Source organism: Amia ocellicauda, chromosome 14, assembly GCF_036373705.1.
Source record: "Amia ocellicauda isolate fAmiCal2 chromosome 14, fAmiCal2.hap1, whole genome shotgun sequence".
NCBI lineage: Eukaryota > Metazoa > Chordata > Actinopteri > Amiiformes > Amiidae > Amia > Amia ocellicauda.
The window spans coordinates 3,761,002-3,785,120 of record NC_089863.1 but is presented as its reverse complement, the minus strand read 5'-3'; the positions used below and the strand labels follow the sequence as shown (position 1 = coordinate 3,785,120).

Below are 24,119 nucleotides of genomic sequence, written 5' to 3'. Positions count from 1 at the left end.
GACCGCCCGACATGGAAATACTGCCTTTATTGTTTTGTTACACCCACACAACACACACACACACGACATGGGAAGCTCACGGACAATAAATACAACATGTACAAGAGAAGAACAAACATCAGCGAACTCGTTAGACGGGGGACGGGACACGCAATTCTGCGGTTCTTAGGGCTGTACCAACTGCCTCCCCCAGCATGCACCAGCAGGGATGGGACAGGAGAGTGGGAGTGTTGGACCCCTAAACACAGAGAGGGGTGTCTGTGGGTTGGGACCCCCCAGCCAAGACACCCGTCTCATTTACACACAATACAATATAATAACACACTCGCACTCGAACACACATCCCTCAGTAGAACATTGTCTCCAGTACAAGAGCAGGGAACATGGTCCAGGTACACAAATAACTGTAATGACAGTGCTGGGATACTTTCAATGTTTTCTTTATATTTTAGCTGGAGGTTAACGGTGTAAAACGAGAAAATTCAATTAAAAAAATCGCTTCCCATCATGATGTTATACTTAGACTGCATTAACTGTGCCCCTTGTGGCGAGAAGATGGAACTGCAGCCCCGCCAGACCGACACTAGCTCTCCAAGATTTAAAAGTAAAATCTGCACAAGGGAGAACTGGGGGGCCAGGGAGGAAATAAAATAAAAAATAATAATAATGGGGTGAGAGAGTGGAGAAGGATGGGTGATGGGGACCCCCGCAGTGCCCCCTACATTCAGGGCAGCTTCAGGTCGGTGCTGCGGCGGTTCAGCTTCTCCGGGTTGTTGGAGGCCATCTGGGAGAAATCCCGGAAGATGTCGTGGTACGTCTCATCTCCTGTGAGGAGGAGGGAGAGAGGAGAGGATGGAATGGGAGAGGGAGGGGAGGGAGAGAGGAAGATGATGGAATAGGAGAGAGGTAGGGGAGGAAAAGGATGGAAGAGAGGGAGGAGAGGGGAGAGAGGAAGAGAAGGAAATTCAATACAAGTGGCCCATGGGACAGATGCACACTTTCAATCTGCACGGCACACAGGTCTGATTATTAACAACAGATCATAGAGAAAGATAGAGAGAAATGGATGGATGGATAAATGAATCAAACCAAATCAAATGAGAGGAGCAGGTCTGCACACGCCACTAGGAATATGGAAATAAACAAGTGCATGCGTGAATAAATGAGTGAGACTAAATCAGAGGAGACGACAGGCAGATCTGGGCGCTGGGCGGACAGGAGAGGTGGCTGCGGGCGACGCAGGCGCCGTTACCTGAGGGAGCGCTGGACTCGGGGGACAACGCAAAGCCAGCGAAGCGCCAAGGGCCCGGGGCGACGCCGTGGAGGAGCGCGGAGACAGACGCCGGCACAGCGGACAAGCGGACCGACACACTGAGACAGACGGACGCACACGCAGGTACGCACACACACACACACACAAAGGCTCGCTCGCACACGGCAATAAAGAGCATGGCAACACGAGGCTGAACTGCAAAAACAGGTGCATTAAAATAAAGCATTAAAAACACGCGGCCCCTCTCAGGGCCACACGGGGGCCCCGGCGCGCTTAGATAGTGTCGATTGTTCAGTAGTCACTTGTGTAGGAAACAGGACGGCAGCATTAACAAATGACAAAAAAAAAAAAGCGGCGATTCGGTTGTTTTCCTTTTAAAACAAGGCCGTTGTTGTCCAAAAGGCTCCCGACTGGAGTCTTTTTGTTCGATTATGCTCTTCTTCGTCAAGAAATGCAGCCGTTTTTTGGCCGGTAAAGTGCAACGAGACTGCGTCTCAAAGTGCAACATGAATTGTAGTGCGAGGATTTGTGTGAGTGTGTCAGTGTGAATGTATGTGTGTGTGTGTGCGAGAGAGAGAGAGGGTGTGTGTGTTTGGGGGGTCAGTCTAGTCCCCCTGTGTCCCCAGGGCCCAGCCGGTCAGTTGGTTCCGGAATGCCTGAAAGCTCTTTTTGGGCGCCCCCCCGCTGCTGTTGGCGGCGGCCTCCCTCTCCCTGCAATGACCTGATTGGCCGTAGGCGCCTTCCATCTCCCGCATCATCTCCTCCTTCATCTTGGCAAGGCGGAGCCTGTTGGGAGGGGGGCGGGGACACAAAGTGAGAGGAGTCAGTCCGACGATCTCACAAAATTTCTCTCCTTCCTCCCCTACTCTTCTCCACCTTCCTCTCTCTCACTGCTCCTCCCCCTCTCTCCTACTGCTCCCCTCCTCCCTCTCTCCTCTCCCCCCCCGTCTCACAGTGTGACGATGTCAGCATTGGCGTTGTCGATGGCAATGGTCAGGGGGTCCTTGTCCTCTCCGTCCCGGGCGCTCTGGTCCACTCCTCTCTTCAGGAACAGACAGACCAGCCTGCGGATGGACAGACGCACACGATAAACACACAGACAACACAGACACGCGACATACACACATACCATGAATACGATGAGACAGATACAAATGTTGAAGACGCACACAGTCGCACAATATTTATCAATAATCACCACTAGCCCTCTGTGTCTGTCGGTCTGTCTCTGTGTCTGTCTGTCTGTCTCTGTCTGTCTCTGTGTCTGTCTGTCTCATACCCGGTGTGCCCCAGGATGGTGGCGTGGTGCAGGGGGCCGCGCCCCTTGGCATCAGTCTGGTTGACATTCGCCCCGTTCTGCAGCAGGAACTCACAGGCCACCAGGGAATCCTGGGATAGAGGAGGACCAAGAGAGAGGAGAGGAGTGCAATTCAGGGGTGGGTTTTCAGACAGGAGAGAGAGAGAGAAAAAACCACACAGAAACACTGACTGACACACACACACACACACACACACACAGGCAGAAACAGAGTCCCGCGGACACGGACACACAGACCCCCTCACCGCGGACACAGCCTGGATGAGCGGGGTGCTGCTGCCGTCCATGCTGTTGACCCAGTTGACGTCGGCGCCGTGGGCTAGCGCGTCCGCCATGACGGGGAAGTTCTGCAGCCCGGCGGCCCGGTACAGCAGAGCGCCAGGGTGCAGCCCACTCAGGTCCTCCTCCTCCTCCTCATCTGGGGGACCGGGGGGACACCAGAAAAACATGATTAACCGTCACTTGTTTAATTACTCATCCAATTACTTAATTGGCTTAATTAGTGGCAGGTCATGTGATCTTTCTGCTGTGCTGAACTGCATCTCTGTAGAAGGGCTGTCTGCAGCACTGTTATTGGTTGGCTTTGACCTTTGACCCCTCACCTTTTCGGGGGCTAGCCGGGGCCACGTTGTTCTTGTTCTGGTCACCGAGGCTGAGACCTGGGGGGGGGGGGCAACAGGCAGCTTATACACAAAGAGCACAAGAATGTGGGTCAAGTACAGTGTGTGTGTCTGTTTCAGTGTGTGTGTGTGTGTGTGTGTGTGTCAGTGTGTGTGTGTGTGTGTGCGCGCGTGTGTCAGTGTACCTGCTAGCCGGGGCAGGGTGGCGCGGCCAGGTTTGGGTTTGATGGGCGGCCGGGCAGAGTCGCGCTCCAGCGTGTTGCCGCGATTGCGGCGGGCGCTGGAGCGGCGCAGGGGGCGGCCCGTCTCCGGCAGCTTCTGGATGAACTTCTTCTCCACGTACTTGGAGCGGATCCAGCACTCCTTCTCCTGCCTGAGAGGACGGGAGACAGAGAGGGTGTGAGAGAGAGGGAGAGAGACGGAGAGAAAGAGAATCTCTATACAAGACCAAACCAGATCTGAAACACACAGCCATACAGACTGGATCTGCGGGAGAGAGAGCGGGAGAGAGCAGACTTTTTCACACAAGCAAAGCCATGCAGAGATTTCTAAACACACCACCGGAGGAACCATGCAGCGCTCGGGAGGTTCCCCAGGCTGGGGAGGCTATTTCCCGTCACACACCCTACCTGTGCAACTTCCTGGCAGGCTTTGTGAAAGGGGGCAGAAGGAGAGAGGAAGAGTCAGAGACCAAGAAAGAAAAAGAGGGTCAGAACGTGGCTCTGTGCGAGGGAGTGTTCAGAGCAGTGTTCCCATGCAAATCAATTTTTAGTTTTTCCCCATGATTTTTCCATGATCATTTTCTGATTTTCCATGACTACATTCATTCGTTTACAACACAAATGCTGGAAAGTTGGAAATGCACGCAGAAAATAATGAGGATATTGATAAACACAATAGGAAACGAACACAATCAGCTTTTGTCATGACAGCCCCCTCCTCCCCTCACAGCCATTTCATTCACCCACTTTAATTAAACATGCTACCATCAGCTAATAAAGAGTAAACAAAGATGTAAATGCAGAATTAAACCTGTTACTATCTGATCAATGTACATGTAGAATAAATTATAATTACAGTAGAAACCATACAAAACAACATTAAGTCTATACATCAGCTAAATTAATTAATAAAAACACACATTCAAACATTACGATATACAAATGGTCAGTTCAGTAGGGGCCTACGGTAATCCTTTCCTGTACGCTGCTAAATAAGTATTTTAGACGACTGCTTTGTTTTGCTTTGATTATTTATAATTTGTTTTGAAAGAAATACAAAAAAATATGATTTTCACCCATAAATTACCAGATTTATTTGAGGAGTTTATACCCATTTTAAAACACACTCGATATCATTTTCAGTTTCTTTTCGGTAATTATTTTTATGAAACACTACTTCACAAGCTTGTTTGATATTACGACATTATCTTGTCAGCACTCGCATCGAAGCTGTTCTGCAGTGTGCAGCTCACACAGACGCTTACTGATGAATATCGCGCGCTATGATGGGCTCGCACACGGAGGTTGGTCAGCACTGTGGCATCGAGGACAGGGCTGGCGCTGACAGGATAAAGCAGCGCGTAGAAGCAAACGGCACAAGCAAGTGAGCTTTGGGATAAACAGTGTATTTTGTTAACTTTTGTAGAACTTGTTTATGGTTTTGAAATAAAATGTAATTTCTTGAATAGAACAATATGTACTGTTATTATTGACTTGATCTGAAATAAATATGCATATCATACATTTGGCTACTTAATTCAAATGCAACGGACACGTCATAAAGTTTGAGCATTTAATGTAGGTCCTAGTGAACCCCTGTGTCGGCTGGTTTTTGTTCTAACAGAGCGCTCATCTGTTTAATTGAAACCTTAAATGGAATTATCAACCAACACATGAGAGCTGAAAATAACAGGACATTTCTAATGAATCACTTCATTTGTTCAATTACAGGTTTGCTTAAATAACTGAGAGCTGAGAGCGCAGGTGAGCGAACGTTAGAAGACACAGTGGTTTGTCAGGACCTGGGTTGAGAAACACTGTAGGTTATAGTATTTTTTTTCTAATTATTTCTAATTTTTATCTAATTAATCCCGATAATTGTTTTTGCACTGATTTTCAACCAATTTCAGTGTTTGTTTATTTTTATTCAAAATCAAAACCAAAAACACGCAACACTATGTGTATGATAACGAGAAAACAGCATTTCAACTTTATTTCACAAAAACAGCATTTCGATTTACAAGAGATCTTCATCAGGATCCATAATCCATAATTATATAGATTTGTTTGTACCCCGCACCTACTAAGTAAGTTGGATGTGTGTGTGATTAACTTTTACAATTAACTTTATTTCACATAAGGAGATCATCATTCTGGCAGATCCTGACCAATTTAGTCACGATCAGTACACGGATTTACGTCATTCTGCTCAGAATCTACACAAATATTGTGAATTTACTGGCTTGATGGTCACACTCAGTTCAGAATGACGTAAATTTGTAGTACAAGAACGCAACCAATGATCTTGAGAATCTGTGCAGAATGAGGAAAGTCTGCGTGTTGTGAACGCACCGAGCTTCTTTGTGTTGCTATACGGTTATAGGAGTTGTGCTCAGCGTATATGTGCTTCACACAGACTCTCCCAAGACTTGGAAATCCCTGTGTACATAAAATCAACACAGACCACTGTGTGCCATGCGTTCATAATAACCACATGTATTACAGAGTACGTACTAAAAGGAAAATTTAAACAGGATTTCATACAATTTTATTCCGCACCATGAAACTGTTACTTTGTACCAGAGTGAACATTATCTCCCATGTATGTTGCCTGTGTATATGTGTAGCTATTTCCCATGACTTCAAATTGTTTGGTAATTTTCCATGCCTTTTCCATGACTTTAATATTTTGGTAATTTTCCATGACTTTTCTGTGCCTTCTCCATGACTGTGGGAACCCTGTCAGAGTGTGGAGCGGTGCGAGGCCGTGTTCTGGGGGCGCGGCGCGGTGCGGTGGGAGCGAGTGTTCGGGGGGCGCGGCGTGGCGCGGTGCGAGCGAGCGTTGGGGGGGCGCGGCGTGGTGCGAGGGCAGTGTGTGGGGGGCACGGCGTGGTGCGAGGGCAGTGTGTGGGGGGCACGGCGTGGTGCGAGGGCAGTGTGTGGGGGGCACGGCGTGGTGCGAGGGCAGTGTGTGGGGCGTGGCGCTGGGGTCGAACCTGGGGCTGCCAGCATGCGGCTTCTTGATGGTCATCTCGTCGATACGCGCCTCGTAGATCCTGTTGATGGCATCATTCCCCAACTCACACATCAACTACGAGAGAGAGAGAGAGAGAGAGAGAGAGAGAGATGTGATGGAACATTCTATAATTTTCTTCAGCTGAACTCGGTCAAAACGGAAGTTCTCATTATCAGCCCAAAGAAGATCCACAGACAACTTCACGTGAATTTTGGGTTGCTAACATTAAACCAGTTTTCAGAAATCTAGGAGTGAACTTTGACTCCAATTTAAAATTTGAAAATCATATCATGAAACTGGTTCAGTCATGTTTTTGGATGGGTTTTATCTTTTGGGGATACAGACAAAATGATTCATGCTTTTATTTCTTCATGTCTCGATTACTGCGATGCCTTCAGGTCTCAATCACCATACATTGGCCCGTCTCCGGATTGTCCAAAATTCTGCTGCTAGATTACTGACTAGGACCAAAACTTCCTCACACATGACCCCAGTACTAGCCTCTCTACACTGGTTGCCGGTACATTTTAGAATTGATTTTAAACTTGTACTAATCACATACAAAGCACTGCATGGTCTGGCGTCTTCCTACATTCTTCAGTCCCTATAAGAATACAAGATCACTTGGGCCTCAGATCAGGGATTTTTACGCTGGGCCCCCGGACTCATCTGTGGTGTCCCGACACCACTGCCATTGCTCCTGGGGGAGGGAGGGAGCAGAGGGGCCACCCAGGTGGGCGGGTATGTGAGGGCAGGGCTCTGAATGGGGGTTGGGGACAGCGTTTACCTTGGTCAGCTCGGGCTCCCAGGAGTCCAGTGTCAGGGAGCGCACCTTTGAGAAATGGACGCCTAAACTCCTGTTGGAGGAGGGGGGCAGAGAGGAAGGAGAGAGAGAGAGAGAGAGAGAGAGGGAGAAAGTTTTCAAATGAAATGATTAATATTATAACATAAATTGAACTACGATTGCTGTGGTCATGTTTTGACCGCCGGGCTGTGCCCTTGCCTGTGGATGCCGGAGCAGACGATGCACAGCGTGATGCCCAGGTTGATGCTGGCCCAGTCGGGGTTGGGCTCCCCGCAGTCGCAACACTGGGCGTTGCCCCGGATCTTCTGCACCTGCTCCAGTGCCACCTGCGCCGAGGGCCCGCGGGCCGGTCCAGGCAGGTCCAGCATAGAGGAGCCCCCGGACACGGAGGAGGTGCGCTCCAAACCCCGCTGACACAGAGACACACCGTCAGACACAGACACACAGAGAGAGGCAGAGTGCGTGTGTGCGTGTGTTGCAGTGTGTGTGTCTCACCGGGCCCACTGGGTCCTCTCTGTGCTCCTGGAAGGCTGTGGCAATGCTGCTCTGGACAGCCAGGACCCAGGCCTGCTGCTGCCGCTCAGAGTCCGCCTGCAGCAGACAGCTCCTGCGACACAGAGTCACTGTCACTGTCCCATACAGCACTACTGTAACTACACTGTAACTACACTGTCACTGTCCCACACAGCCCTACACTGTCACTGTAACTGTCCCACACAGCACTGCAACTACACTGTCACTGTCCCATACAGCACTGCACTGTCCCTATCCCACACAGCACTACTGTAACTACACTGTCACTGTCCCATACAGCACTGCACTGTCCCTGTCCCACACAGCTCTGTGCTGTCACTGTCCCACACAGCCCTACACTGTCACTGTAACTGTCCCACACAACACTGTAACTACACTGTCACTGTCCCATACAGCACTACACTGTCACTGTCCCACACAGCACTGCCCCTATCCCACACAACACTACACTGTAACTACTGTCACTGTCCCACACAGCACTGCCCCTATCCCACACAACACTACACTGTAACTACACTGTCACTGTCCCACACAGCACTGCCCCTATCCCACACAACACTACACTGTAACTACACTGTCACTGTCCCACACAGCACTGCCCCTATCGCACACAACACTACACTGTAACTACAGTCACTGTCCCACACAGCACTGCCCCTATCCCACACAACACTACACTGCAACTACACTGTCACTGTCCCACACAGCACTGCACTGTCCCTGTCCCACACATCACTACACTGTCACTGTCCCACACAGCCCTACACTGTCACTGTAACTGTCCCACACAGCCCTACACTGTCCCACACAACACTACACTGTAACTACACTGTCACTGTCCCATACAGCACTACACTGTCACTGTCCCACACAGCACTGCAATTACAGTCACTGTCCCACACAGCACTGCCCCTATCCCACACAACACTACACTGTAACTACACTGTTCCACACAGCACTGCCCCTATCCCACACAACACTACACTGTAACTACACTGTCACTGTCCCCCACAGCACTGCAACTAGTCACTGTCCCACACAGCACTGCCCCTATCCCACACAACACTACACTGCAACTACACTATCACTGTCCCATACAGCACTGCACTGTCCCTGTCCCACACATCACTACACTGTCACTGTCCCACACAGCCCTACACTGTCACTGTAACTGTCCCACACAGCACTGTAACTACACTGTCACTGTCCCATACAGCACTACACTGTCACTGTCCCACACAGCACTGCAACTACAGTCACTGTCCCACACAGCACTGCCCCTATCCCACACAACACAGCACTGTAACTACACTGTCACTGTCCCATACAGCACTACATTGTCACTGTCCCATACAGCACTACACTGTCACTGTCCCACACAGCACTGCAACTACAGTCACTGTCCCACACAGCACTGCCCCTATCCCACACAACACTACACTGTAACTACACAGTCACTTTCCCACAAAGCACTACCCTTATCCCACACAACACTACACTGCAACTACACTATCACTGTCCCATACAGCACTGCACTGTCCCTGTCCCACACAGCCCTACACTGTCACTGTAACTGTCCCACACAGCACTGTAACTACACTGTCACTGTCCCATACAGCACTACACTGTCACTGTCCCACACAGCACTGCAACTACAGTCACTGTCCCACACAGCACTGCCCCTATCCCACACAACACTACACTGTAACTACACGGTCACTGTCCCACACAGCACTGCAACTACATTCACTGTCCCACACAGCACTGCAACTACATTCACTGTCCCACACAGCACTGCCCCTATCCCACACAACACTACACTGTAACTACACTGTCACTGTCCCACACAGCACTGCAACTACAGTCACTGTCCCACACAGCACTGCCCCTATCCCACACAACACTACACTGTAACTACACGGTCACTGTCCCACACAGCACTGCAACTACAGTCACTGTCCCACACAGCACTGCCCCTATCCCACACAACACTACACTGCAACTACACTGTCACTGTCCCACACAGCACTGCAACTACAGTCACTGTCCCACACAGCACTGCCCCTATCCCACACAACACTACACTGCAACTACACTATCACTGTCCCATACAGCACTGCACTGTCCCTGTCCCACACAGCCCTACACTGTCCCACACAGCACTGTAACTACACTGTCACTGTCCCATACAGCACTACACTGTCACTGTCCCACACAGCACTGCAACTACAGTCACTGTCCCACACAGCACTGCCCCTATCCCACACAACACTACACTGTAACTGTCCCACACAGCACTACACTGCACTGTCATTGTCCCACACAGCACTACACTGTAGCTACAACTACATTAACTGTACTGTAACTACAACTACAGTAACTAACTGTACTGCATCTGTAACTAACTGTAACGGATCAGTAAGTATAACTACACTGTAGCTGTACTGTAACTAACTGTAGCCAAACACACTAACTGTGCTGTAACTCTAGCTGTAGCTGCACGGCACTCACTTGGAGGGGGAGACGACCTCAAAGCAGAAGCGTCGCTCATTGTCGGGACACAGCTTGACTGTGCACAGCCGCAGGTCCTCCACCACCACCGTCAGTGGGTCCTGCAGGGGAAGACAGTGGGGAGACAGTGGGACAGAGGGACAGAGTTCATCTCAGATTAATGTGGAAACACTGTCCGTCTGACCTCGACCCACGAGCGTATGCTAAAATCCCCATCTCTCTGTGCTCTCACCTTTAGCCTCTTCTGATAAACCAGCTGATTGTTCTGGATGGAAAACCAGCGTCTAGGAAAGAGAGAGAGAGGGAGGGATTGAAGAGGAAGTGTGTCAGGAGAGAGAGACAGATGACAGTCAGGAGAGAGAGGGAGAAGTACAGAGAGAGAGTGAGCGCAAGAAGAGACGGACAGAGAGATAGGGGGGGAGGAAAGAGAGAGAGAGATGCAGCACGACAGAGACACGGACAGACTTGGTGAAACACACAGAGAGAGGGAGGGCGAAGGAACAGGTAAGAGACAGCAGACAAGTAGTGTGGACGAGAGAGAGATGAAGGGATGGAGTCACCGGCTCCAGGTCTTGAAGGCGTTGCTGGCCCTCTTGTACAGATAGCCCTCCATGGCCACGACGTTGGCAGTGTCGGGTGAGAACTCCATCATGGAATCGTCATAGGAGATGTCCTGCAGGAGACACAACACGGTACTGACACACACACAAACGGCACTGACACACTCACTCACACGTGGTACTGACACAGTCACTCACATACACGGTCCTGACACACTCACATGGTCCTGACACACTCACTCACACACACGGTACTGGCACACTCACCTCACACACATGGTCCTGACACACTCACTCACACACACATACACGCACACACACACACGGTCCAGACACACACGCACACACACACGCTCCTGACACGGTGCTGACTGCTGAAAATACACACGCACACAGCCCCAGGGGTCTGACCTTCTGTTTGATGGTGGCGTGGCGCTGCTCCATGTCTCTCTTGTCCCGCGCCGAGTTCAGTACCAGATGAGTGTGCTGGGAGAGGGGGATGAAAGAGAGAGGGGAGAGAGGAGAGAGGATGAGAGAGAGAGGGCGAAGAGAGGGAAGACATTAATATTGATTATACTAAAATTAGTGCAGCAGGAAAATTCACTCTGCAGACAGACAATGTACAGTTACTTTTTATACACGTGGGAAAATAAATACATATACATGTATACACGGGGACGGGGGGGACTCGGTTTTTGCATATGACGAGAGACCGAGATTGAAAGACGGACAGGCGCTAAAAATGGCAGGGAGGAAGGGGAGAGTGTCCTCTTCAGGTGAGGGTCAAAGGTCACCCTGGCCAAGATGCCAACAGGAAACCGGAAACCGGAAGGTTCCAGGCCCACTCCAGGCTTCCTGTCCCACAGTCTGGGATGGGGGGGGGGGGGGGTGTCAGTGCGGAGGACAGAATTGGGTTGCATTGTAGGGAATGAAATCTGCAAAACTGCCACCTTCTCTCTGTTTCTCTCTCCCTCTCTCCATCTCTCCACCTCTGTCTTTCCATGAATATACAATGCAGCTTTAAATCCAAGTACATATCTGTCATATTCTCTCTCGCTCGTCGTCACTGTCCCTCCCTCCCTCCCTCCCCATGTTTGCACTCTCGCTCTCCCACTCTCTCTCACTCTCTCTCGTTCGCATCCTGTTTTCCCCGCACTACTGCTGCATGGCCCACTATTGAACTCATCAGGATGTGAAAGTACACACACCCACCCACATGGAAAACTCACATACTCACAACACACTATAAAGCTGGGGGCCCCAGTCTCAGATTGACCCTTGACCCCAGTCTCACCTGCTCAGCCAGCTTGCTGCGATAGCCCTCCAGCTCCTTCAGGGACTGGTTGCCCTGCTCGAAGAATGAGGCCTGAGCGTCCATCAGGGACAGCATCTGAGCAGACACACACACACACACACACACACACAGAAAGAGGCAGGGAGAGAGAGAGATTAGAGGAATTATCCAGCGGAGCCTTTAAAAAAAATATATAAAAATAATTTCAGACAAGGTGTATAGCTCCATGGCTGTGTGTGAGTGTGTGAGAGAGAGAGAGAGAGAGAGGTGTGTGCATCTGTGTGAATGAGTGTGTGAGTGTGAAGGTTTAGGCCGTCTGGGAGAGATGTAATTAATGCCCAACTATTTTAATTACCTGCTTCCTTCGTAAACAGGTATTTCTTATCATGTATTTTTGTAATAATGTTTGCATTATTCTTTTGGGCTATTATAACATCTGGGAGGTTCCGGCCAGGGCGAGATTCGAACCCGGTCTCCAGCGCCAAAGTGCAGCGACCTTAACGCGTCGTTAAAGGCCCACATCTCTTAGAGAGGCCTCAGGATCGACACACTACACTCCCAGTATTTACAGCATGCTGCGCTACCATCCCACTACTGACACCAATGTAACATCCCGGTGACCTCAGGTCACGGCGAGGGGCCTCAGAATCACTACAATACTATTACTATACTTTGTGTTTGGAGGTACGCAACTGTTTTCCGTAAGTAAAGTAAAGTCTTTTAGTTGAAGTACTGGCTACAACTGAATTACTGTTGCTCTGCAAACAACACGGCCATAAGAAATAAATAACCCTGTTATTTATTTTTTTAAGTTTGCGATATTCTGCAGGACAGCACCGCTCGGCTCTGCGACAGCGTGTGTGTGTGTGTGTGCGTGCGTGCGTGCGTGCGTGTCTCTCACTCACAGCTGACAGGATGTCCGTCTTTTTCTTGGATTCGATCACGTTGATCTGGAAGAAGCAAAAACAACATCAGAGATTATGGCACTGTACAAGAGAGACCCCACTGCACTGCACTTTATAGGACTATACTGCACTGCACTGCACTATACTGAAATATACTACACTGCACTATACTGGACTATACTACACAGCACTACTGTTACAAAAATACATAATAATACTGTAATACATAATACTGTACTGGACTATATTACACTGCACTGCACTGCACTGCACTGTACTGGACTATACTACACAGCACTACTGTTACAAAAATACATAATAAGAAATACACATCTACAAAGGAAGCAGGTAATTAAAATAGTTGGGCATTAATTACATCTCTCCCAGACGGCCTAAACCTTCACACTCACACACTGCACTATACCGCACTGCCCTACACAGATCTGCAGTCTACTAAACAGCACAACACTGTTCTGTGCTGTAGCTCTCCAGGAGACCCTGCCATTCTGTCGTGCCCACCCTGTCCCCTGCGGTGTCTGCCGCCTCACCTGCAGCACGTAGTCCAGCGCCTCGTTGCGGAAGGTGGTCCGTGCCGCCAGCAGGGAGGTCGTAGCTTCGTCCACCTCGTGCTGCTTGTTCCGCGGCGCCTGGGCGTTCCGGCCGAGCGCCGCCTCCAGACTCTCGCTGCTGCGGTCGAACTCCTTCTTGGTGTCCTTAAAGCGCTTCACATCCCTACAGAGAGCGGGGTGGAGGGGGTCAATCAGTCAGTCACTCAGTCAGTTGCAGTGACTGAAGTTACACACAAGATGGCACTATTTCTGATACCCACTCCTTCACAAAATTCTGCAGCTTTAACTTCACTGATTTCTGTGTGACCTCCAGCAGCTCCTGGGGGAGGGAGAGAGACAGAGAGAGGGGAGATGTGAACTTCCACGCAGACGTGTTCACTCACTCTTTTTTTATTTCCCCCCGGGGACAGCACGTGTGACATCACTCACCCCATGAGCGTCAATCATCAGGGCCAACTTGTTAGAGAACTTCTCCAGACAGTCCTGAGAGGGAGAGAGAGATTGAAACTGTAGTGTACAATGACATCGCCCTGGTCCTGTCACTGGGCCGGTCAGCTGCTCTGGCAACACTGATGTCATTAGTGCCAATAAAGCTTTTATATATAATTTGCTGTACTGCAGATAGAAATACTGAGAGACACACACACACACACACACAATAGATACTACAACAACACAAACAGCACACAGTACAACAACTACAACACGGAAAGTGACACTACAACACAAACACATACTACAACAAACATGCTACAACACAAACTACAACAACAAACAGTGACACTACAGAGACAGCACACTACAACAACTACAACACAGACAGCACACACTACAAACAGCACACACTACAACACAAACAGTTACACTACAACTACAACACAAACACCATACAACACAGACAGCACACACTACAAACAGCACACACTACAAACAGCACACACTACAACAAACAGTTACACTACAATTACAACACAAACACCATACAACACAAACAGCACACACTACAACAACAAACAGTGACACTACAGAGACAGCACACTACAACAACTACAACACAGACAGCACACACTACAAACAGCACACACTACAACACAAACAGTTACACTACAACTACAACACAAACACCATACAACACAAACAGCACACACTACAACAACAAACAGTGACACTACAGAGACAGCACACACTACAACAAATACACAAACAGCACACACTACAACAACAAACAGTGACACTACAGAGACAGCACACTACAACAACTACAACACAGACAGCACACACTACAAACAGCACACACTACAACACAAACAGTTGCACTACAACTACAACACAAACACCATACAACAACACAAACAGCACACACTACAACAACAAACAGTGACACTACAGAGACAGCACACACTACAACAACTACAACACAAACCGTTACACTGCAACAACAAAAACAACAGCCACGCGGTCAGTGGCCGGGCAGGCGGCGGCGCTCACCCTCACGGTGCTGTCGGAGCTGGGGTGCTGGCCCAGGTCGCGCACGCCCGTCACAAACTGCCGGCTGCTGTTGCAGTACACCCGGCCCGCCTCCAGCATCGAGTGACACTGCTTCACCAGCTGGGCACGGGGGCAGAGGGGCAGAGAGAGAGAGAGAGGGGGACAGAGGGGCAGAGAGAGGTAGGGCAGAGACAGTGAGAGAGAGGGAGAGAGAGAGAGGGCAGTGACTGAGGGGAAGAGACAGACCATAGAAGATCCTTTCATTCATTTGATGACTTGGCAGCAGTTTAAAAGCAGGAACAAACAAAAAAAAACAAGACCGCTACTGAAACACAAGGGACTTTTCCCACCTGGAGAGGGAAGTGAAGTGAATGAGACACGAACGCCTGGCTGCGGTCTCTCTGTGGACGGGAGGGACGGAACACATTGTATCGTCTCCAGCTGCAAATCTGAGGGCTGTTCAATCTGCTTCGATTTGACTTTTTAAATTGTGTAATAAAAGAGTGGGTTCTTTAAGAAGTTCTTAATACAATTCTATACTTGAAACCCCTCTGTTTAAAATAATCAAAAGGCTCTGATTTAGGAAATGATTAGTTCAATTAATGGTTCAATTAAGTAATTGAGAGCTTGGTTGGAACAAAAACCAGCAGCGTAGGGGCTCCTGCAGGACTGAGGCTGGGAAACGCTGGTCTAGAGCAGTGATTTCCAAACCAGTCCTGGAGTTCCCCCTGCCCTGCTGGTTTTTGTTCCAACCAAGGTCTTAATTGCTTAATTGAATCCTTAATTGACCTAACGAAGCAATATGTCATTCAATTAAGTAATTAAGACCTAGGTTGGAACCGAAACCAGCAGGGCAAGGGGTACTTCAGGATGGGTTTGAAAACCCATGGTCTAGAGGATGGCTTTGCTACATTTGGCACTGACGGGAAACTTGCGGTTAAATGAGGGTGACGTTGTGGTCCGGGCCGGGGTCAGGGTTCGAGTCCCCTGTGAACTCCTACATCTCCTGATGGAGCGCTATGGTGGACAGCGTCGGGTCTCACCTTGTCCAGCTTGGTCTCCAGATCGCCGACATCGCTCTCCACGCCCTCGATGGCCGCCCTGCGGGACAGAAAGAGCATCAACTGGGGAGATCCGAGAGGGGTGCACTGTAGTCTAAGAGGAGGCACGCTGGGGAGCGCCTCTGGAGGAGGACACACCAAGGCCGTGATCTCAGATGTCACAGATGACAAGCCCGAAATACACAGGATACGCCGTCAAACTCAAGCGCAAGAAAATGATCATCAAACCGAGCAGAGCTTCTGTGGAACAGGCCCTCGTGACCAGATAGAAATGACATCATCGAACAGGACGGGTATGACGGGTCGGTCCCGTTGAGGCACAGCCGTGGGGGGGGGCGCGGGGGCACGTCCCATTCGGCCACTGTGCTATGGGTATTTGGACACGGCCCAGTGCTGATGACCACAATCAGGTTTAACCCCGCTGTGCCTCACCTTACCTCCCTGGTGTCCTCCGAAACCCTCGAACCCGTATCCGTATCACCTGTATGCTCCACTCCCTGTTACAGAAGGACAGTAGGGGAATAGTGACTGAAGCAGAACCTGGCTTTGGCTATTGACAATACCCCCGCAATAAAAATACTGGCAGCTTGTAGTTTCTTTTTTATTCGCTCCACTGCATATTTTTCTCTTCCGACTCGAGAGTCTAGGGCTGTCCTAATTTGCTTAAATGTATCGATGACGTCACATTAGCTACTATTTTTTGGAGGGATTTTAAAATACGTTTTTGAACAGTGTCATTAAAAAGAGAACTATACTGAAAGAAGTAAAAACTAAAGACTTCGGAAACCAGTAACCTTGACATTTGGGTTGACAGTAATAAAAATACTATTAATATTATACCAAAAAATATAATTAGTCAATGCAACAAACTCGCAGAGTTAGTACAGAGCTTTCTTTGCAATTGACCTATAAGCCTAATAAATAATGCAAAATAATTTAAACTTAAGTTGGTTAAGTGATCCCGGAGATTGCTTGTTTCTTCATGATACCAATTTTCAGTTGCACAGCTTACATTTAGCAAAAAAATCCAAACAGCAGGAATTTTTCAAAATATTTGTTATGTTTTACGTTTCATAACGCTCTGCTGTAAAGATGGCGGATAAAGAAACCAGCAGCGTAATGCAGAGTGGTCCACAGGCATGCTGGCAAATGGGGGATGGTTTAAATTTGTTTAATTGTTTAAATTTAATCTGGTCCAATGCCTGCTGACATGACAGTGGCAATTGAGGGCCTTTTTATGATGGTTTCGAACTTCGTTACATCCAGACACTTTTATTTAAGTAACGGGCAGTATGCAAATGTAATGTTTTAATTTAGATAGTGGACATCAGACGTGTGGGTTAGTATTGTAATGCTTGTGGAGGTTTCCAACTCATTATTGCGTGTGCAGCAACACATCGTATTTATTATTAGTGCAGCGCACGCAGGTCTCAGACACTGAACACTCACACACTGACTTGTTCTTCCGCCTCCCTTCATCTTTTATGACCTCTCTCTACGCTCCACACACCACACCGCCTGTACCCCTTTAACGCTACAGTATTGAAACAATGTCAATTTCTATCAACAAGAGAAAAGAATCGATGTGACTGTCACGTGGCGAACCTCCGAAGGTCTGGAGACCGAACAGACCATCGAACGCACAAACATTCGAAGACAGCCCTGCAAGAGTCCGAGGGACAATCTCACTGTTATTGTTGTTATACGCTTACTGAAAACACAACACTGGACTGGAGTAATAAATAAAGAAGACTTTTGTTGCGTTTCTATTTATTTTCTTCACTCTCTCTCGGCTCGTCTGTTAAACTCTTTCTAGGTCACCAGTCAGCCCGTGTTGGTCACAATGGGTCCCAGCAACGGCATTTCCACGGTGGTTTCCTGAAGCCCGATAGGCTGGAAAACAGGACTCCCTTCTTTACACACAACAGCCAGTGTTGACAGTGCCACTGCCCCCCACTGGCTGCTGTTGACTGTTGCCTGCAGGCCGAGATAGCGGCGGGTGGTTATGTTTTTATTCTCCGGGATCGGGGGGACTCCGTGGCACGAGCATTGCACGACAAGCGGAGAACTTTACTGCCCCCCGTGGGTCGGGGTGAGGCGTCTCTCTCACGTGCCACAACCAAAACAACAAACTGCAACCTTTCCAGACCTGATCTCTTCTGTCCTTCCTCCTCCTCCTCAACTGCCACCGATCTCTCCATTTGAGTTACACTGGAATCTAATCCCTCCACTGGCTCACCATCTCGGCTCCCATCCAGTTCAAGACTAACGCTCTCCGCTGTCTCGACCAGACTGCACTGAGCTCCTTCAGACCCTCATCTCTTCCTACACACCTCTCCGGTCCTCAGCCAGTGTCAGTGTCAGTGTGTCAGTCAGTCAGTGTGTCACAGTGGCGCATTAGGGACAGTGAGGGCTGGCGGGGCCCCAGGGGAGGGCCGGGTGGTGACAGTCTCCCATTGTGAAGCGCAGCCTCGACTTCTCCTTCTGCTTTTTTTTCTTTTATTTAATTTCCTTTGTTGTTGCGTTTGATCTGTTCCGCAATTCCTCCTGTGACACCCCTGCCTCCCTCCCTCTCTACCCCTCTCTCTCTCGCTCTCCCTCCCTCAATCTCTGTCTATCCTTCCCTCCCTGCCTCCCCCTCTCCGTCTCACTCTCTCTGCTCGCAGCAAAGGTTTCACACATCCACTCCCCCACCCCCAACTCTCATGCTCTCTCCGCAGCTTCCTGTCTCTGCTTTATCGCCCCACTGCATCTCGAGTTGCTGACTTCCTGCTCTCTCATCCTCCCCCCCACTTCACAGGGTTGCCTGGCAACAGGAGACGGACTGTCTTCTCAGTCAGTGGAGCGTCCTGCGCCCCCGTCAACCCCCCAGGCCCCGTCCTCTGTCCCGTCCCTCCGAATCTCCGAAGAGAAGCGCGGTGCGAGTTTACTGTGAGAAGGCAAACCCCCAGAGCCAGCCAGCAAGTACAGTCAGATGATAACATAGAGGAGAGCAGCAGACGAAAACAAACCCTACAAAAAAAAAGTTTCCAAACAGATAAACGCACCGTCATGGTAATACGAAGAACCATACACAGTAACCGGACAGCACAGCTGCCACGGTCACAAGCGCTTCCTCCCACTGACAGACACGCTCCACACATCGGAGGCAGGGGGAAGAGGGGCTTTTCTGTTTTTATCCAAACCCAGCCACCACCACCTCCGCCTCCACCTCCACCCCCCCAACCTCCTTTTCTGTCACCAAACAAAACAAACCCGAGACGGAAGAAACATCCACACCCAGCCACTCTGCTGGGAAAACAACTCCTCCGCTGGGTTTACAGTTCATACTGTACTGAAGGGGATGATGGGAGACGTGGGCCGTTGGGGACCATGCAACGCTGGGGCAACATTGTAGTGAAAACAGAACCGAGCAGAGTGAATCAACAACTTAAGTGACAATATCAGTGTGTCAGTCAGGCAGTCAGTAAGTTTGTCAGTTGGTAAATCTGTCATTCAGTCAGTGTGTCAGTCGGTCAGTCAGTAAGTTTGTCAGTTGGTAAATCTGTCATTCAGTCAGTAAGTTTGTCAGGTAGTAAATGTGTCAGTCAGTCAATCAGTGAGTTTGTCAGTCAGTAAATCTGTCAGTCAGTCAGTGTGTCAGTCGGTCAGTCAGTAAGTTTGTCAGTTGGTAAATCTGTCATTCAGTCAGTCAGTCAGTAAGTTTGTCAGGTAGTAAATGTGTCAGTCAGTCAATCAGTGAGTTTGTCAGTCAGTAAATCTGTCAGTCAGTCAGTGTGTCAGTCGGTCAGTCAGTAAGTTTGTCAGTCGGTAAATCTGTCAGTCAGTAAATTTGTCAGGTAGTAAAATGGTCAGTCAGTCAGTGAGTCAGTCAATCAGTGAGTTTGTCAGTCGGTAAATCTGTCAGTCAGTCAGTGTGTCAGTCGGTAAGTTTCTCAGGTAGTAAAATTGTCAGTCAGTCAGTCAGTGTGTCAGTCGGTAAGTTTGTCAGTCAGTAAGTTTGTCAGTCCGTTGAAACCGCCCGTCCAGGAGGCCAGTAACTGTGTCGTCGTTTCACACGCAGTAGGAGAAACAATCAATCAATCGAGCAATCAATTCTTATTTGTACCGCAGCCCTTCCCAGGCTGGCACAGATTTCAGACCCCCGGGGAGAGGTATAGCACTGTCACCGTGACATAGAGAGTCAGTGACAGGCTAAAGATGCAACACTTGAGCCAGGAAGCCAGACCGCAGCGGAACGGGCTATTACATCACTTCCTGTAACGGTGTCCTGAGATGCTGCAACAGCCAGAGCCTTTATCTGCTGCAGGACATCCAGGGCTAAGTGTACTCAGTCCCAAAATGGGTGTGGGCAGAGACAGAGGAGAGGGAGGGAGGGGAAGAAGGAAATAGAACAGGAGAGAGATTGGGGAGAGAAAGAGGGAGAGAGGGATGGGAGGAAGAAATTGTGAGATGGAGAGAGAGAAAAAGGAAAATAAAGAAAAATAGGGTGAGCGAGACAGGGTGAGAGACAGAGAGAGAAAGAAGGAGGATGGGGAAGAGGGGAGGGAGATGGAGAAAGGGGAAGGAAGAGAAGGAAAAAGAGGGAGAGATGGAGAAAGACAGACCTGTACTTTTATCCTAACTGAAATCACTGAACACACACACACACACACACACACACACACACGTATATATAGAGACCATTTCTTCTTCTGTTTCTTCTGCTATATTCATTATATATTTATTCATTGAACCCCACAGAGAAAAGTACCTTCACTCAGCGGTGTGTTGTCTCAGCGAGCTCCTTCCTGTAAAGTCTTACTGTCTCAGTTTCACATCCTATTACCTGAGCTGAGTTTAGACAGGCTGTTACTGCCACAAACACCCCTCACACCCACAGGCCTGATACACTCACACACACCCCACCACGCACCAACAGCTACAGCTGCTACCAAAGAAGAGTCCTCTTAAAAAGCAGGCTGCCTCACAGGAAACAAGTCTGGGGGAAACAGTTCAGTGTCACACCGAATACAGTCCAGACGTCCCGAGAGACACAGTCCAGTCCAGCAGGGTCTCAGCCCTGGTCCTGAGAGACACAGTCCAGTCCAGCGGGGTCTCGGCCCTGGTCCTGAGAGACACAGTCCAATCCAATTCTGGAGATATCCATGAATGAAGTGCAGCAAGATGCCAGTCAGTGTGTCTGAGATTGTCAGTGCATCGGTCACACTCTCAGTCTGTCAATCACTCAGTCAGACTTCCAAATGTGTCAATCAGTCAGCCAGTTATTGTATCAGTCAGTGTGACAGCCAGTTTATCAGTCAGCTAGTTAGTGTGTCAGTCACTTTTCAGTCAACAACTTTGGTTGTTTTAAGACTTTATCTGGAACAGAAATACTAGTTCCTTAGTAACGACAATATTCATAGTATGATATTATTTGGGTTTGGTTGTTGATTGATTATGACAAACTCAGCCACAATGTTCCCACGCGGTGCCAACAGGTCCCAGCATGCGCTTCACGCAATGCCTGGCGAAGGGGCCCGGGGCCACGTCGGGGAGGAGCGCACGGCTCAGGCGGGGGGGGGTTCATCAGACAAGTTTTTTTATTTGCCACTTTCGTCGCAGGTAGTGTCACCGTTTTTTCAGATCCAGTAGTGTGGTAACACTCTACTGTTAACTATGTTTTAATGGGTTTAATGTTGTTATTATCCAAATTACCACCACGTACACTATGAAATTGAAACTAAAATGATGTATATTTTGTATATCTATACATTTGACGGCTTTTTATAGGGGAACCATAACCAAGCAAGTCAGTGAATCTGTCTGACTCTGATAAACTTGAATAAATGCACCAATAAACAGCAAGGTCTCAAATAACAGTGCTGCAGCAGCGGGTCGGGCCCTGCAATGAGTCTCAAATATGATCATTTCAATTGAAGGTGCGCAGAAAAGCTGCGGTTTGCGCTTCCTGTTGCCAACTGAAGGCACCCACTACAGGAATAGCTACTGTACTTTACTACACTAGATTACTGCACAAAATAACAGCCACAACCGGCAATATTTCAAATTCCACTTGGTTTAACAGGTTGAAATTGGTGCAGTATATTTCTTACAGCGAGTTTAACTCTCTTTAAATGCAACATACGAATAATTATAATAGCTGCATGCAACTTTTCAGCTTCGGCAGGTTGCACATTTCAGCATGCCTGTGTTAGTTTTGGCAGATTGGTCAAAGTCGCTCCTCAAGATCAAGCGTTTCTTACCTGAAACGAGGCGAATCTTTCAAACACTCTTCGAAATCCAGTTTAACCGTCATCTTTGCTGTGTAGTCAAAGCCAATTATAAATATAAATAACAAATTAAAAAAAAAAGACTAATTGTAATTAAAAGGCAGTGTTAAAAATTTGCCCGGTGCCCACGGAGACTGCGCATGCACAGGTGTCCCGGTCCCGCGAGGCTGGGAGGATCAATTAAAAAAAGAAAGTCTTCACTTGTCCAATTAAGCCTTCAAATCATTGTTCATAAACTCCTCGTCATTGGAAACTGGTGCCCACCAAGCCCGGAAGACTGGCCAATCTTTACATTCAAATCAGCCTCGCAAACATGCATACTCCCCGCAAAGAACGGCTGTGCACCACTGTCCTCCGGAGTGCAAAAAAACAAACAAGCAAACAAAAAAGAATACAATCAAAAATAAATATATAAATAAAACGCTCTCAATCAACCTCTACATGTACATCCGTTTGCGGCTTTTAAGCGACTGCCTCCATTGCACCTAGCCACTGTGCAGGAAAAACAAAAAGTGCATCTATAGGAAGGGCAAGAAGAAAAACAAGACCGGCAGTCAGGTAGTCCTGTTATGACAACAGCAGACCGGCCTAATTGCAACTTTAGACAAAACAAAACGACAAAAAAAGCCCATAGAGGGTGCATGCACTGCCTTGACAGGGCGAGCTGTCACAGAGACACAAACACAGCAGCCCGTCTCTCTCTCTCTCTCTCTCTCTCTCTCTCTCTCTCTCTTCCTCCCTCCCTCCTGTCACCTCCTCCGCGGGTTTCCGGGTGTGAGTGAGTGAGTGAGTGAGTGTGCGGCGCAGTCTGAGCTGAGAGGGAAGGAAAAAGCCTGTCACTTAGTAAGCAAGGCAGGCATTGCAGGCCTGAAAAGAAAAAAACTGAAGCAAGCGTGCAGAATGGGCGTCTAAAAAAAAGAAGACAAAAACCTGTAACCCCGCCCCGGAGTCTCAGTGCAAAAAGAGACGCGGCCACCGCAGCGCCCAGAGGAGCTGAGGGGGCCGGCGCTGTGCGGGAGCTGTGCGGGAGCTGTGCGGGAGCTGTGCGGCGGGAGCGGGGGGTCTGCTTACTGATGAGAGGGTCTGCACGCAATACAGACTCAGTGAGCATGCTTGGGGCGCTGCAGGGGAGACCATCTGTTGCCCTCCTTTGACGTCACACTCGTCTCCTGGAGTGTGTCACACACGTGCTCAAACGCCTCGGGTCGTGGCGCCTTGCATTGCTGCTATGGAGACTCAAACCGGATAAAGAAAACAAGTTCGGCTGTGACGTGATTGGCTTACGTCGTGTACACACTTCCAGATGTTTTGGCGACACCTGCGTCATGCTGGTGTGGAGGTGGGGGGTTATTGCTAGGGATGTGTCACAAAAAAGTGTCCTAAGGGACAACGAGTATATTTGTAATACACAGTTGACGTGTTCCTCTATTGGGCTTTTGGGGGATTGATTGCGCCATTACAAACCATTTCTGGTGACTTGCATGGAGTTGGTATGGTTGTAGTATCGCGTGTAAGCGTGTTGGGGTCGCGCTGTGACTTTCAGGGCGCTGAAACATCCCTATCAGCTGCAGCTGAGCCACTCTATCAGTTGTAGCACGACTGCGCAGTCCCACAAGCCGCGGTCGGGCGGTGCAGGACTGACTCATCTGGACTGCTGAGAGATTAATACCCC

The 24,119-nt window shown here is 49.1% G+C and overlaps 1 protein-coding gene across 2 annotated transcripts; it reads right to left on the bottom strand.

Moving 5' to 3' along the window:
* Positions 1 to 8: 8 nt before the first annotated feature.
* Positions 9 to 23,232, bottom strand: acap1 (ArfGAP with coiled-coil, ankyrin repeat and PH domains 1). Of its 2 annotated transcripts, none has more exons than XR_010821964.1 (23): positions 22,421 to 23,232; positions 16,158 to 16,215; positions 15,115 to 15,234; positions 14,056 to 14,109; positions 13,887 to 13,945; positions 13,606 to 13,789; positions 13,058 to 13,102; positions 12,153 to 12,248; positions 11,270 to 11,344; positions 10,859 to 10,971; positions 10,531 to 10,582; positions 10,299 to 10,399; positions 7,749 to 7,860; positions 7,452 to 7,663; positions 7,236 to 7,305; positions 6,429 to 6,523; positions 3,397 to 3,584; positions 3,194 to 3,250; positions 2,837 to 3,009; positions 2,553 to 2,662; positions 2,227 to 2,337; positions 1,253 to 2,059; positions 9 to 825 (listed from the first exon to the last, which is right to left on the bottom strand). XR_010821964.1 is itself a non-coding variant. In XM_066722476.1 (23 exons), exons 1-23 carry the CDS (start codon positions 22,471 to 22,473, stop codon positions 725 to 727), a joined length of 2,304 nt encoding a protein of 767 aa, XP_066578573.1. In that variant the 5' UTR covers positions 22,474 to 23,232; the 3' UTR covers positions 9 to 724. The 2 variants fall into 2 exon arrangements, 1 of the variants encoding a protein (XP_066578573.1); XM_066722476.1 differs by having other exon boundaries at positions 1,995 to 2,059.
* Between the last annotated feature and the right edge of the window lie 887 nt (positions 23,233 to 24,119).